Raw genomic sequence first — 16,984 nt, 5'->3', positions numbered from 1 at the left:
CTAATTTTCATGGAATGCAAAGAGACCAGAAATTCATTTCATACACTGTGTACCTATTCAAATAAAACAATTATTATGTGATCATAATCAAGCTTTTTTTTAAATTCTTCTGTTACACTGAGTACCAAATATAAATGATACAGAAAAGAGTTTAACTATGCAGTAAATAAAAGATGGATGATATATTTTATTACCAAACATATTTTAGTACTAAAGACATTTTATTACTTTCACTTAAAAAAGAAAAAAAAAAGGCATTAAGGGAGGAAGGGCATGTCTTCATCTTTTAAGCAGCAGAAGCTTATATTGTTGTGCTTAAGAATTAATTCTACTAAAAATAAGGATGTCTGAAAGGAAAACACATCCTAAATCACTTACACAATTGCAGAGCTTTCACAAACTTGATCCAGTGCACTACTAAATACTTTTCCGTTTTTTTCATCTGATCGGGAATCTTTCTTTTTTCCTTTTTTTTTTTTTTTTTTAGAAAACATGTAGAGTTCTTTTTAGAGATCATTTATACAGCCACTAGTGAGTTCCATTTGAAATAGTTATTTATTCTGAAGGAAATACAACTTCTCTTGCTCATGCAAGATGTCTCAAACAGTAATTAAATTTCTGAGCACTCACGAATTCCTCTGAAGAGCAGTTTCACAGACTTAGAGGCCCAAAAGGATCATTATGATCATGTAGTCAGATTTGTATCCAACGGGCCTCAGGATTTCATTTAATAATTCTCAACTAAATCTCAGCAACTTTTGACCAAACAAAAAAGGTTTCAGACAGAACTCCAAGAAGCTGTGCTTTTCTCAGCTCCCACAGTCCTTACTTAATGAATACCACATAAGCATTCGGAAGTATACAAATATATATAAAAATCTGTATTCATCTTTTAGCAAATGTTTTTTGTATGTGAAAGCAGCTCAGTTTCTTGCAGATGTATTCGTCAAGGAATTTACCACTCAGAGATTTATAATTCTTTGTTAAAATGGACACGCACATTTGTACAGTTTGGTTACTTGTAAGCTATATTATTCACCTATTACCAACAACTCCAAATTACCATCTGATCTTATGAAAATATGGTGGGAGGGGAAGAGGGGAGTAGGAGGTATCTGCCATGGCCTCATTTATTATAAAACAGTAATTGAAACAAATCCATCTAAAGAAAAGGGTGTTTACTGTTTGGATCCTCCATGTCATTCTTCACCTTTTTATAAAGGGATTTTCATAAAAAGAGACCTTCTGGACAGATTTATTTATTTACAAATCCTTAAACAGCCTTTACAATTCCTTTTCGGCTCATCTTAATTTTTTCTTTGCTCACCATTATTTCCTACCGTGCTAGTGATTCAAAGAGAACAGAAAAAATACAGATTATTCCAGATTTGCAATTTCTTATTTTAATTTCTTTAAAAGGTCACTTGCATTTTGCAGCAGTAAATATTTACTACCCAACTTGCTATTAGTATAATTATTCTAACAATGCAATGATTAAAGCATACTCTACCTCCTAAATATTTACATTGGACACAGACTTGCAACCCTATAAACCTGTTTTGTTGTTCACATCCAACTAGGGCATGGATCTACTTACAGATTATTTTATACTGATTTTTATATTCCTGTATTATATTTTGTTTATATTACTTTATTTTAGGATCTTTTTATACGTAAGTGCTCTAACTGTTCTGAAGAAATTCTTTTATCAGAAAGGGAGATTTCCTATGAGATGTGTAAATAGGAATCATTTCAACATTGTTCTAAGCATGGCAAAATCAGTATTTCCTAAACATCAGTTTATAAATGTTGTCCTCTCCTGTAAATGTATTCATAACTGAAGCCTGACAAATAACTCCACAGTTCTTGCAGAGGCCACAGTTGTGAAGGAAACAGCCAATACTTAAAATAGCAGAGTCCAGTTCCAAAACAATCTTCAAATATCAGGGGATACACCTTGGACGAGAAGTATTTGCTGTGAAGGGATTGCAAATATTAAGGTCATTTAGGTCACTATGATCTCAAAACAGGGTAGGAATCCATATTTTGGCTATTTGCTGCAGTAATTTGAAGATAAATTATTTCGCAAATAGCTTTTTGAGGAACTAAAAATCTGCCCGCAATTTAACTTTGGTATAGATGTCGTCCCGGTCAAAGTACACAGATTTGCAACAGCTGGTCTTTAAGAGTTCGGGTAGGTGAACTGATTTGCAAGGTTTGAGCAGGGCAAGAATGGGACTGAGTGCAGCCAGTATACTTCCATTTTTGCTCTTGGCTTCAGGCTGGTTTTTTTGTTTGTTTTTTTTTATTTTATTATTATTTTCTGCTTCTGGAGGTACAATCTTTTCAAAGCTTTTAGCTGAGATACTGAACTCTCTCTGAAACTTAACCTCTTACCAACTTATCAATGCCATTTTTCAGATTGTTAGTAGTGACATCTATAATAATATTCACACATTGGAAAGTTGAAAGGTTTTCCAAAAAGAAATTATTTTTACCTAACCAACAGAAAATACAAGACAAACTATGGCAAAATAGCACAAGGACACTGATCTACCTTACACACAATAAGAAGAAGTAATTAAGTCCTGGAATTAAGCATGTCATGTGCAGCCAGCTTGGACTATAAAGCGTCAGGCCCAGAAAGAACAGTTTCCATAGCTCTCCAGATCCCCTGCACAGCCCCTGATAAACCTGGCCATTGTACTGCAACAATTTAGTTTCAAGAAACTTAAGGCATCAAGACAACATTGTTTATCTACACAATTAATTCCAGACTTAAACAAGAGAGGAAAAGCTTGTGGTGTAACAGTCCCTACATCACTGTAGTGGTTCACTTAGCAAGGAGAGCCACCCTCTGCTTTTCCGCTAGCAGAAAACCAAACTGGACACCATCCACAACTGAAAACCCAAACACCTTAAAATACTGTCAAATAAATAAAAACACCACAATTCATGCAATCAAGGGACCAATCTTTCACATTTGATTTTGAAAATACTGTTTGTAATTCAATGACATTTTTAATCATGCTCTAATGAAGAAAAAAGAAAATTGGGAAGACTTTCCTCAGGAGTTTCACACACCCATCAGTACTTCAACTTTAAAGCAAGACCTCCTACACAAGAGAAAAAAGCACGTGTGATCAGCTCACATAATATTTTTTCACCTTTTTTCCTGACAATATTTAGAAAGATAACAAAGAAAGATAATCTTAAAACAGACTGAGAAGACTGTCTGCTAGTCTCATTGCATATTAAATGTGCTGGCACGTCTAAAAAAGGAAATTTAGAAGACTTCTTCAATGATTTCCACTGGAACAAGTGGTCAAAAATCTAAAGATATGAAAGAAATGTGTTAATTATTTGCACTTTTGGATAAGCAAAAGAAAACACAACAAAAATTAAACTCTATGGATGTCTTCACATATGTGATCTTGCAAGCAGCCTTGTATCTTAAAACAAACAAACAAAACAAAACAAATAAAACACCACGAAACCGAAAACCAGAAACTCCCCAAAATCAACATTCCACCACCAAATATGTAGCTTCACTACTGAACTGGCAAAGCTTCACAGTCCAATTCAGTTTCTGCTTTCATCAGCCTGATGGGGCTTCTACAATTCTTCAATACATTCAGGTAAGTGTTTGCCTGTTCCTGAAGCACAATGGCCGCGAACAGCTTCCAACTCATCCTACCTGTCACTCCTAAATATTTTTGCGACTTTGGAGGTAAGTGACTCACAGTTTGCATACTGGTTCAAATCATAGGAATGTACTGAAAAATCCAGCTTCCAGTATTAGCACACAAAGCAACACAGATTCCAAAATAAAAATCAACAAGTGAACAGGTTCACTTGCAAAGCAATTTACAATACTCTTAACACCAAAAACCTCCTGTTATATTTTAAGCCTTTAAAGAAATTTGACTAATCAAAAACACTTGTCTATAACCAAAAGCAACTTTTGATGGAACACCAGAAATACACTCCATCAGAAAAATATCTATCTATCTATATATTATGGTTTATATATATATAATTTATTTAATTTTATGCATTTATGTAATATACACATATATAATTAGGTACACTGTTCTAGAATTGCACCCAGTATTTTGGAAACAGTGGCCAAACTGCTATGCCACTCTCACACGATCTTCCCCATCTGTTGAGTAACTAATTTTTGTTTTGTTTGCAACTCTAAATTTTTTAATACAGGAGGGTTCCAATATAGCAGTAAGAACAGACTTCCACATGATTAATTCTTCATTACTGTAATTTTAAACTAAAATAAGGTTATTTTGCAATATACCTATTAACTTAAATATTATTGCCTCAGTTTTATGCTCCAGTTAATGCACTTAGCAGCTATTTGAAATCATTTAAGTATGCGCTAGTGCTACAACAAACATCAAAACAACTTACAAATATCTTTAATACGGGAAGATGAAATAAATACCATGCAAGTTGATATAACAGAATTAAGAGGTACATCTTCATTCCCAGCTTCTAGAATAAAATGTCAAATGTACCTTTTTTGGTTTACTGTCCTTCTAGTGGGAAGTGTCCCTGCCCATGGCAAGGGATTGAAACTGGATGATCTTTAAGGTTCCTTCCAACCCAAACTATTCTGTGATTCTATGATTTAAAAAATAAAAAAATAAATAAATAAAGGAAACCCAACCAGCAACTGAATAGAGGAAGATAAGATCACATTTCTGATCAGTATTTCAGTTTAGTTTCTCCTGTAAGTTTTCCTGATCACTTCAGTAACATGAAGTATATTCTCCAATCATGCCTGAAAATGTTCAATTACATTTCATGATTAAACAAACTGACTGGATATTCTCCAAAAAAGCTATTGTAATTTTGAATTGAGCTATTCATGATATTGTTTAATACTTAAAGTATATAGCTTCTATGATATTGTTTTAACCTATGCAATGCATAGAAAAAAAGACTTAAAATAAAATATAAAATTCTGAAAAGCTAAAGCAACTGCACTTCCCAACAATAAATATAACTAACATCTGTTGCAGAAAGTGCTTGGCAGTTTTACAGTTTTGTGAAGGATTTTTGTTGTAGATAAATATTTTTCTACAATTCCTATTACACACAACTCAACTCAGACATTTTCTTTAATTATACTCCAAGGGGTCCTATCATATCCATTAAAGAAAGGCAACTTGTTGTCTAAAAGAAGACATACATAATTTTAAATTTCAACTGTGTTTCATTTATCTTATGACACAAAAAAAAGCATGGAACTATCTAAACTTCATGTAGTTCTGCAAAAAAAGTCTAACAAAACTGCCAATGCTTAACAGATTTTCTTTATTAAATTTTTAAAAATGCTCTTTTTAGGAATAAGAAATGGTGATGTGATGAGTCAGCATTTTCCTTTCATGTCAGACCTCACTAATGAGGACAAAAGCACAGCAAAACCTCTAAGAAACCAAGAAATTTCTATTTCAACATCTGGAAAATTGAGTAAGACTCCCACTTTGCATTCACAGCAAGCACATGACATCACTTTTTTCAGGGATGAAATACCAGGAATAACTTTGTGACAGCCCCCTTCAGTTCAAAATACTTTTTTTTTTTCTCGACTATTCTTAAGTAAAAAATTCACAGACATACACCCCACGATACAGAATTTTTGTTCTGAAGATATGCATTAGCTGTGTGCATTCAACAAAATTATTGTATTCAGCATTTCATACAGACTCAAAGTAGCAATCAAGACTTGTTTGCTACAAGTATAAACCAAGATTTTTTTAAAAGCATTCAGTAGAAATGTATTTAAATACTGCTGTAAGCATATAAAGATCTGTTACTCCACTGAGATATCAAACAATTGGTAATGATGTGGAGGGATAAAGAGAGAAAGAGGGTACTGTCAATAAAAGAGAAGAAACATTACCTCTAAATACACAAAGGATTTGGTATATGCCCAGAAGTCTACCCAAATGGGCTCAACTGCAAAATGAAGAGTTACATCTATAACTTGCCATGGAGCAAACCAACTGGCATATAGCACATGGCACAAAGACATCATTCCTCTCCTATATTCACTTTTCATATGAAACCAGAGAAAGAACATTTCTTAAACAAGACTTATAACTAAACTTTCAATTAACGTTAAACCCAATATGGCCATTTCAAAAAGGAAAAAAATAGTAAAACAATAAATGCTTGAAAATAGTTAAATCATGAAAAAAAAATCCATTGATGGAAACTAATCTGTATTACTCTATGAAAAAAAAGGGTAAAATCAAAATACCTTGGGCATATTTGAAGAACTAAATGAAACCAGTCATGTATTCGGATAATGTCAGTTTTCAAGTGAAAGGCTGAGGAATATATGGTTTGTTTTTACCTTGCACAATAAACTAGAATAAATTAATAGCTTGATATATTAAAATACACATTACATTTCCTCCAAATATTCATTACTTCTTCCTACATCCATTTTTAGGTGAACAAGACCTAGAATTGTAGATTCAATCCCTGCATCATTTCAGCTTACTTTTTTATGCAACTTAAAATCCAAATCCAATTTTTTTTTTCTTTTTCTCTTTTAAACACAGAATCTTGGAGGAAAGGATCAGCGATTTAATACAGATTTTTACATTTCAATTTACACAATTTTCACTTACTTTCTTCCTCATATTAAAAACATCACTATTTACATTTCTCCTACTTAACACATAATAAACTTAACTATATTGTCTCTTTTGGCATAGAAAGCATAAAGCAGCAGAGAAAGTACATGCAAATATACTGCACAAATAGCAGTTATCCTACAGATGATTAAGTTTTGCATTGAATCAAATATGCATTCTTCATAAATATCATATTTTAGACAAAGATATACACCTAAGAAAGGAAGAATTTCAAATACCAATCAGCAACACAGTAAAGTGCTGAAACAGTTTTGACTCTGATGTATGAAAAACACCACTCACAGAACAAACAAGATTTCACGTATAATCTTTAATATGAAGAGTTCTTTAAATGACAGTTATGAACAGAATGACACAACAGGATTTTAATTTCTTCCTACAACTTCAGAAGAAAAGTTTTTCAAGAAGAGTAAGTAACTTTCAGCATTTCCTCAATTTCATTAGAATGTGTGAGAAAAGAATTTTTCAGAAACTTAAGAGCACTGTAAACTTAAGAAACTTAAGAGCACGTTTCAGTACACTGAAAAGAAGAATTATGTAATTTACCATGTGATAGCTAGAAATTAGACAAAAACATTACTGCTTAAAAGAAGAAAATCAGAACAGCTCAAGAACTTCACAACAGGAATTGCAACTCTGCCCTCACTTCATTACATAAAACTTCAGAAAAAAAGCTTTTATATAAAGGCTACCCATGGCTGCAAACAATCTATTGCTTTAAGCAGTTGCATAGAATAATGGGATACTAGAAGATTAAAAGTAATAGAAAAAAAAAAAAGCAAAACAACAACAAAAAACACCGTCCCAGCAGCTTTTGATAAGAGTAGTTAAAATGTCTTTTCTCCCTTCAGCAAAATACAGCGAAAAAGCAGAACTGTGTTTGTATCCAAGTATCACTTGTTTGTTTTCCAGAGCAACTAAGCCTGTATAGAGTGCATTGGACTAAATTCTTAGGGGCAGGGGCTGTTCTTGGTCTGTGTACTTACAACAAAGGCTAACTGAGGCCAGTTCATAACTAGGATGTCTGGGTAATAAGTAATAATGGGTCAGTGGTGTGCAGACAGTAAATACAAACAGGCAAGATGCTGCCACGTTAACATACCTCTTGTACGGAGCGAGCTGCTGGCTTGTCTTGATGATTGGCCAGTATTAAAAACGGCAAAGTACATAACTGGGGGTGCTGGAGAGCTGAATGCAGTTCATTCCTAGCAGTTTCTAGGTCATCTTCAGAGGAGGCACTGTCTAATACAAATATTACCCCTTGGGATCCTTGGTAGTAACGACTCCAGTATTTCCTGATATTGTCAGCCCCTTTCAAGACAATAATAAGAGCTAATTAAAATAAATATAATTGAACAGTCTTAACACTTATAACCAAAAATAATCCTTCTACTTAGAACAATCAAAGCAATCTACTAAATTTTCTCTCATAAACGCACATTAAAAAAAGCAACCATAAATCCGGGACACACGTACACAAACACAAACATAGAAACTAACATCGTTTAAATAAGGAAAGAATGTGACTCAAGGCATTGAAAGTTTCTGCTCCATAAACAATTACTGGCAGAACTACTACACTTTCAATGTTGGCTAGGCTAATCCCATACTTTCTCACTGAAATATCCTGATAATAACAAGTAGACAGGACATCCTTTGCCCATTCTTTTTTCCTTAGCCATGTAGCTTAACCTGTGGTTCCTGTTATGTCAGTTGTTCATTATTAAGTATGGTAAGGTCTTTCAGTTTACCTCCAAACCATCATATATTTCATAATCAGTGAAAAGAGGTGTCAGGAAAACGTACTAAAGTTGCAATTACACATTTAATGAGGAAAATCGTGATACAATAGTGAGTTGAACAGGGAATGAGGCGATAGGGTGACAGTTTGCAAAGGTATTAATTTCAACTACTTTTACTATCTCAGCCACATGACAGATTCTGGAAGAGCCCAACACTAGACACGTACGTGACTGACTGTACAGGCTTATGTGCCACAGTAAATTTTAGGACACAGTTCAGTGGCACTCAGCCAACTCAACAGAAGCCAAGCAATAAGGTTATCTATAGAAAGCCTTTGTCTCCCCTGGAGAGCAGCATATGTTGTAACACTGAGGTAGGAAAAAAAAATTATTTGACAGCTGTCAAACTATCTAAACAACAATTTGGACACGGGCTATTCTTTGAATGTCTGAATCTGGCACTACACTCATGGGGACTATCATTAAAAAGTGAACAGCAACAGCAATACGGTAGGAGAAAACTTGACATGTCTGCAAGACAGTGATTTGAAGAAATGTGCTGAATTTTTTTGGATACATACACTTTACATACACTATTCTTACGTTGATATAGGGAAAAGTGAACTTTAATGTTGAGATGGATACCAAGTTCTGATAATAAGAAAACTCCATTTTCCGATGGAACAAAACAACTGACTACGAAGTTTTTGACCAACATGTAGTCATAAAATGAGAATTTAATGCAATACTATTACTATAACTTTGCTATGACACTTAAAATATTAACTTAATTTGTGCATTGTACAACTGAAAAGAGACACTAAAAAACAGGTGAAGAAATCAAAATTTAAGAAGGAATTCGCACCATTTTGCTTTACGCATCCAACACTGAGTATTCAAATCTCACTCCATGGAGTTACTCCCTTCACTGTTCTGATGACACTGGAACCTGAAGCACTCAGTCTCTGTCTTGCACCCAGCACAATCTAGGTAGCTAATTAACATCGTGAATACACACTTTTTCCTACAGAGAATACTGGATTCAGATCTGAACGCTGGTTTTATGCAAAAGACCTAAAGGATTGGTTACTTGACAGTCATGGGATTTAGTCAAGACCTTGCTTAATTTCTTTACTAATTTAACCAGGCTCATGAAGTAATGATGTACAAACAGGACATGTATTTCTTTTACTTTATTGTCAACTTCTGAAGATCAACATTACTTATACAGGAGAGGGATTGCACTGGAAGTTAATTGTGTTTCCTTACCACTGTAATATCTATCAATTGTATTTGTACAGAAATGAAAGAATTTCATAGCACCTATTATATACACACCAGTCCTTCCAAACAACTCACTGTAACAGAACCAAGGAGAACTAGCGGCCACAGGAGTTTTCAGCCTGAGAGACTCTACTTAACACAGCAATGCACAGCAGTGTCAGCCACAGTCATTTGAGTATCACATTACTTGAAAAAAAAAAAAAAAAAAAGATTATAATTTTCAGGGAACTAAAAGGCCAACAACATGACCAGTTCTTCGAAAGTGTTTTTTGTGCCTTTTTTTTTTTTGTCATAATAATATAACAACTCTCACCTACCCTAAGATTCAGCCAGCTTCTTTTCAACCACATGTTGCTGCCAAACCCAGAGTATTATCTTAGTAAGATTACTGACTATTTCTAAGGAAAAAAAAACGCTGTGCTTCATTCATGGCAATATGAGGCTACCTTTATTTCCCTCCTTTTCAGTGCTTGTAAGAGAACAGAACATAGTATCACAGAAGAATTTCACTGAAAAGAACTTGAAGGTGTCAAATTTGTTAGCTGTCAAACTTGCAGCAAGTCTGCATTGATAGCATAAATGCCACACAGCCTTTGCATCAAGATAATCTAGCCTGTGCATGAATGCTTCTGTTAAACTCAAGTTTATGAAAAACATCTCTCTCACCTCTTCTCTGCCTTCCATGCTTCCCCACTGAGAAGTCAGGCCTTCAGTATTTTCCCTATTAGCTAACACAGGTGCCGTCTCCAGCTTTGAATTTCCAGCTATTCTGATATTTAAAACTGTTAGAACAACATTTAGGTTGCAAGCACGTGCAAGTTTTAAAAACACCATATATACACTTGTCTGTGAAGAGGCAGTTCGATCTCCTTAAGCATCTCCTTAGGTATGTTATACTGCCATCTTAAAATGTGGAATTTAAAATAAAAATTTCCCGCTCTAGTCAGAGGAAAGGACGAAAAGAAAACATGTGTCCTGCAATATGCTCTAACATTTATTAAAGCCTTAAGCTTTAATAGCCTGCAGTAGGTGACACACCACAGTAAACTGGACTTTATAGATGACAATTGTTCACAGCCTTCCCTCTCCCCCCCCCCCCTTTTTTCCCCTCTATCTAAACACACAGTAAGTCCTCTAGAGCAAGGAAAGAATGGTTGGCAACTAGAAAAGCATCCACCAGTTTCTTCTCTACCCACTATGCCGTATCTACTCTCCCTCCAGCTGTCCTGTAGACGCCCACAGCAGCTGGGATCACAGATGAAGCAACACAACTTCCCAGACTGAAGAGTGCTACCAGTGCCCAGCGTCTCAGATGCAACCTCATCTTAACTGGAGTCACACCTTCAGCTACAGCACAGACAATCTCCTACGGAAAGCTCTTTATGCATCTGTCTCTACGGCACTTGACACCAGCAAGCATATAAAGAATGCAGGAAGTCTACCACAGCTGTGTTATTTCTGTCTGTCTAGCCCTTCTGCTGACTGGCTCACAAAACTTTGAATCAGCTTTAGCCTTTCAAAGCTGTTTCTGGCTAGAATCAAAAACTCAAATTTTTTTTTTTTTTGGGGGGGGGGTTGAAGGGGTGGGCGGGCACTGTTCGTAAAATGTAGGTGTAGTTTATGGTGATAAACTAGGATGCTATCTGTACTCCACCCTTTGATTCAGCCTGAAGAAAACCAAGTAGCAAATCCATCAGGAGACAGAGGTTTTTTGTTTGTTTGTTTTGTTTTTAAGCAAACCAAGAAATTTCTACTTTTCACAAAAATCCTACTCAATAATAAACAGCCCCTACTCTGCAGAAAGTGAAACTAGAAAATTTGTGGGGTTTTTTTGCTTATCCTATTGTAGATAGGCAGGCAGTGCTTACATGACTCCAATTTGCTTTGAGTTAAATAGTAAATTTCTATTCACACTGTAAAAAGCTAATTGTAGAAGAATATTTTCCCAGAACAGTGGAAAGATCACTACTGCTCAATCCTTGTCTGAATTGCATCAGGACTCAAGTTAACAAAGTCAGTAAACAGGTGTAAATGATTCTTATCTATGAAATGAGGAAACTATGTGGAAGAGCTTAGGCACCATTTGAACAGAAGTCTTGAGTATGATTGATAGCAAACAGATCCATCTTTAATGCTTTCAGAAGCTGAACATCTCTGTGCAACTCACAGCTTGGACAGCTCATCAGGGTCATCTAAAAATGTCATCTGCTAAGATGTTCTGTAAACTGTTAGATGCAGATATGTCACAGATGGCATTACATACACTCCATGACCAGATTTTGTAGAGGTGTCAACTGCCTTTTAGTCAAATACAGTAATGAGATTTTATTGCTTTGTTTTAATATGTCCCTGTTAGGATTACTTAGGCTGGCATTTACTTGTGGGATCAGTTTTCTGATGACTAAATAGATGAAATTTAGCTGCTCTACCAGCCTATGTTAAAAGAGCGTTCAGCCTTCCCCCCTTTCTCCACAGAACAAAGGAAGGTGGTTTGCCCATACCTATTTAAAAATTAAATGCTAATTAACAGGTCAACATACTCCCCTCCTACCTCATCTTTTTCTTTACTACCTGACAGCTACTGCCATCTTCTCCAGGTGTTTACATTTTCCATTCAACATGGTTTGCATGACAGTATGACTACCCCTCCTACTCTCTTCTCTCTCTGGCTCTTTATTTCCAAATTAGGACAAAATACGCATGCTTTGTTTAACCAATCCTGTTTAAAAGTTATTGGTTCTCGAGCTCTCACCTACACAATTAATTTGGCTGGTTTAAGGGTGTGAATTTATTACTTTGGTCATGAAGCTTAAGGAGAAACAGCAGTGGGGAGGACAGTTCTCTTATCCTGGGCTTGCTCAACTGCATGGAACTTCAAGCATCCCTGATACTAAGCACTCCACTTTTGCTAACTGGTTAATACGTTTTGTCTTAAATGGAATTTAAAAGATGATTACACAACATGTTGGTTATCTATGCTCATGCAAAAAGCCTTTAGGTAGCTTACAAAAATCTAACACAAACACGTGACAATGCATCTTAGTACATAAAACAGAGAAAGTTAATAAATCCTATAACATGTTGTTAGTATTTTTTGGAATTAGTAAGAATAAAAAGAGCTATTCTCGTCCAAAATTATTCATTTAAATTTGACCAGGTTCAAATAGGCTTATTCAAAAAACAAAACCAAACAAAACCAAACAAACAAAACCAACCAAACAAAAAAAAAACACCCACAACTGTAAATTATTAGGTGGCCTACAGTTTGGGCCTGTAATCTTGACATAGGCCTAAGTATCCATGTCATGACAACTGCCCTAATTTTATATTCTGCTCTGACAGCATTACAGCAGTGAATGACTGAATAAACATACTGAATAAATGGTGGCTGCAGGTGCTGGGTCTTAAGGCTGGAAACAAACTCCTTAGAGCCAAAAAAAAAAAAGCTTCATAGTGCCTTTGCACCTTCATTATCTGTCTTGAGAATAAACTTCAGCATTCAGTATCCCAAATTTCTTTTATTAAAACAGTGTTAAAAAATTTCAAACAATACATTAGCACGCTTTATTTTTCCATTCTTTCCCCATTCTTCCTTATGTTCATCAAACACGATTTCATTCAGAGTTTTCACCAGAGATTACTGCACCATAGCAGAAAATCATCACATCTGTAATTTCTTTTTGCACCATTACTCAGTTAAGTTGTGTAATTCAGAGAGATGTTTCAAGTTACCACGGTAAGAGTGCATTCTGAAAGAACATGGTTTGGGGCATACCACATCTTCACAGCAATTCAAACTACAGACAGTATTTTATGGACAAAGTTTTTGGAAGAAAGTGGTACTTTAATTTCACAAAAAGCAGGAAGGAATTGTGGTGTATCAAAATAAAAAGTTACAGAATGGAAAGTTCAGCTTGGTCAGTAACTAAAGGAAGATATTTTTTTCAAATAATTCAAGCAAATAAAAGAAGAGTTCTTTTTCAAGTAATTCAAGCAGGCCTAAGTTTGATTTGAAAATTGGAATCAAATGTTTATAAATTAAGCATTTAATATTTATGGAATGGGATAAAAACACTGATTTCTGGTAGGGAGGCAGTCTAGCTTAAAAAAAATAAATAATAAATAAATAGAAAGCAAAACTAGGATTTTTGTTTTGTTTTAATATTCTAGTACCATGTTCTTAAAAAAAATGCAAAAAGTACAGCAAACTTTGTTCCATGTCCCAAACCTTGAAGACCGATGAAGAAATAATCAAACCATAACAGATGAAAGAAGACAACTGTTTTCTATATGCTTTGCATGAAGTTTTACAATCCCTACAGAAATGAAGAAACAAAATCTGGCTTCATTAGCAGCTCCAGCAGTCAACCAGCACACTCAAAACTAGCACCATTTTCGACCTCGAGGAAGGATATTGGTTCAGCCAAACAAAAAGGATACTACACAGTCACCATCTGTTTCACATAACTTCTTGGCTGCTGAATACAAGAACCTTAAACAGTATGACTTTTGCTCTAAGTTCCTTAAATATTAGCTGTTACTACTTTGCTGTACAAACATATATGAAGCTTTCAATTTTCAGTTACCTAAACCTAAAAGGTAATTTTAAAATAGAGTATCAAAAATTAAAACTATATTGAATTTCACACTTTGAATAGTATGCAAGAATGGACAGTGATTGTTAGAAACAGATGCCCCTCTGTCTTCCTCCAGGTTTCCAAGATCAAATGCCTGGACTAGACCTTTAAACTAAAGGGAACTTAGATAACAATGCCTTAACAAATGAATAAGAAAAAAATTTCTCTTTGATAACACCAAAGGCAGAAACTACTACTTTTTACTTTCTTTTCAATCTTTCTCAACTTTATGTACTGTTGTGAAAAACGGATTTTAAATTCCAGCCCCAATGATTTATCATTTTTAAATTTAAAACAGCTAATATTTTGGTATGATGAGATTTAGACACTGTATCTTTTTATAATCAAAAGAATAAATGCTATACCTCCAAGTTCTTTTACATTCAAAATGGCATTCTGGAATGGCACTGCTTTTATGCTAAAACCTGAAAACAGAAAAGAGATTAAAATGTGATTTATCAATGAGGCCATTTGAAATCAATTCCATACATTTAGAAAAGACTACATTTTTCACCAAAAAAATAAAAACCACAATATTTTGCATATGAAATTCTGTTTAAATATGATGTTTTAAAAATATCAGTTGCAGGGTGCAGGGAGACAAATCAGCAAGAGCTAAGACATTTACAGAGATACAATTTAATAGCTGGCATACATTAAATACAGCACAAAATTTCCACCCAGGTCATCTACCATTTGGTAGGTAGATGGAATGAAATACATTTTTATAAAATAATCTTTTAATGCATCTGTAACTGAAGCTTAGATTTCAAATTACCAATAATATGAAGTGACTCTTGTACAATTTATTAGGAAACTTGGAAGACAATGTGTTATTTAAATCACTTTGTCTTACATTTGAACTTCACAGGTTTTAGTTACACTTAGAGTATTAATCCTGTCTATAAATATTATTAACAGAAAGATCCTTTTGCAGACCTGAGTGGTATTTACTAAAGTGGTTCCAAGCACACTCTAGTGTCTATGAATCTTCTATTAGCCTGTTAAATGCTTAAAAAAATAAATAGTAATTGATGTTTTCTTCTACCTGGAAATGAAGACAGCCAAAAGAAAGGGAATTAGCAAGGCTTGCGGCAAACCATCAATGTACTACATCCTAAACTGTAGATACATACGGACATGTACGTGTATATAAGAAAAACTATATCTGTTCTTTCAGCATGAACTATTGGTAGACATTGAATTTATTTCCATCTATCACAAGCAGTTTCAAGATGATTACATACCTACGAACTAAGTTAACCAGTTTTGAAGAATGTGTGTCACCCTGGGTTCATTAGCTATCATTTAACAGACACAAGGAATTTGTTCTCCCAGATCAGACCAATAAGCTATTCTCGTACCCTAACTCCAATCCTGATCAGTGTAAGGTGCAGTACAGGAAAGTGCAAGAAATTCTGAAGGGAATAATTTTGTAATGGTTTGTTGTCTTAAAATAATTCCTAAACTCTTCCTAGAAAACTAAAAGCTGGAATGGACGTGAGTGGACTTGATGAGAAAATCAAAAATACAGGGTATAGTTTGAAAACCAAATGGAGAAGCTCTCACTTATTTACTGATTCTCAATCATATTTTCTAATATAGCAAAGGTTACAAATAGATACATTTATTATAAGCTGAGTATCCTAGCTAATTATCATTTTGATTTGGATGCTACCCAGTTTTCTCTGGAGTCCATTTGCATTTCTCAAGTTGCCTAACTACACGATAGAATTTTGATGCTACTATCTAGAAACATGTAAGAAACTTAATTTTAAAATGAGTTGTATTTTCATTATTTCCTTTGATAGATCTATATTGCTGTTTACATTGCTATGACTATTTCTTTCAGGGTCCAAAGTGTTAAAGTTTAATTTGCACTAATTTCAGGTGAACTCCAAAGATAAAGAGAAAAAAAGACTAAATTGCTCAACAATTTCCTTCTAACCTTTTGAATTAGGCATTGACATCTTCTCCACACAATGAGGTGTCAGATCTTTTCAGCATTTCTAATTACACCGAGATAATGGGTTAATTATGCATCAAAGAAAAAAAAAAAAGGTATTTTCTTGTACCTGTTTTACTTTGTTTACTTACTGTTTTATTAAATAACCTTATGTTCTTGTAATTTAAGCAAAAACACACTGAAAACCAGTTAGGGTTGCTAAGGGATGGTCATGTAAAATTCAAGTCCATGAAGCACAGCTTCAGTATAAAGCCATAAAACTAACTATACACACAAGTTACTCGCACAACACTCACTATCTGTTCCCTCTGCAATTCAACCTTAATAAACTCCTGTAGCCACACATCCAGATTTCTTCCATCTCAGTGGTCCTAATCTGTCTTCTTTCTGAACTTGGCAGGCAGGTATTCCTTTTATTCCTTTTTCCTATTCTACAAGGGTTTTTATTTGTTTGTTTTGTCTTAGGCTTTTTTTTTTGCCTTTGCAATATTAAGTCCTTCTGGTTCTTTTACATCAGCATTCATATTCAAATTTTTGCAGCTAAGATGCCTTTTAGCTGTTGTTGTGCCTGTTTCTATGCATCTTTTCAATACCACTCAAACTTTTTGTAAATAATCTGCTCTTACTACATAAACAACTCTCTTGGCTGATCTAAAAGGAAGGATTATC

General features: G+C 34.5%; 1 protein-coding gene across 13 annotated transcripts in view; it reads right to left on the bottom strand.

Annotated features, from left to right (window-relative positions):
* ARL15 (ARF like GTPase 15) overlaps positions 1 to 16,984 on the bottom strand; it is a 216,987-nt gene that overhangs the window by 120,006 nt on the left and 79,997 nt on the right. For 11 of the 13 annotated variants that reach the window (XM_083818307.1, XM_083818308.1, XM_083818313.1 and 8 more), the window contains 2 exons: positions 14,715 to 14,774; positions 7,789 to 7,997 (listed from right to left, as the gene is read on the bottom strand). In XM_083818307.1, coding sequence (XP_083674433.1) covers positions 7,789 to 7,997; positions 14,715 to 14,774 — 269 coding nt within the window. Of the gene's footprint in view, positions 1 to 4,532; positions 4,639 to 7,788; positions 7,998 to 14,714; positions 14,775 to 16,984 lie in introns of all 13 variants that reach the window. The other 2 variants (XM_083818310.1, XM_083818311.1) reach the window with 1 other exon arrangement.

Source organism: Anser anser (genome assembly GCF_964211835.1).
Source record: "Anser anser genome assembly, chromosome: Z".
NCBI lineage: Eukaryota > Metazoa > Chordata > Aves > Anseriformes > Anatidae > Anser > Anser anser.
Note: the sequence above shows the minus strand (reverse complement) of the source record. Positions and strands in the feature narration are given on the sequence as shown.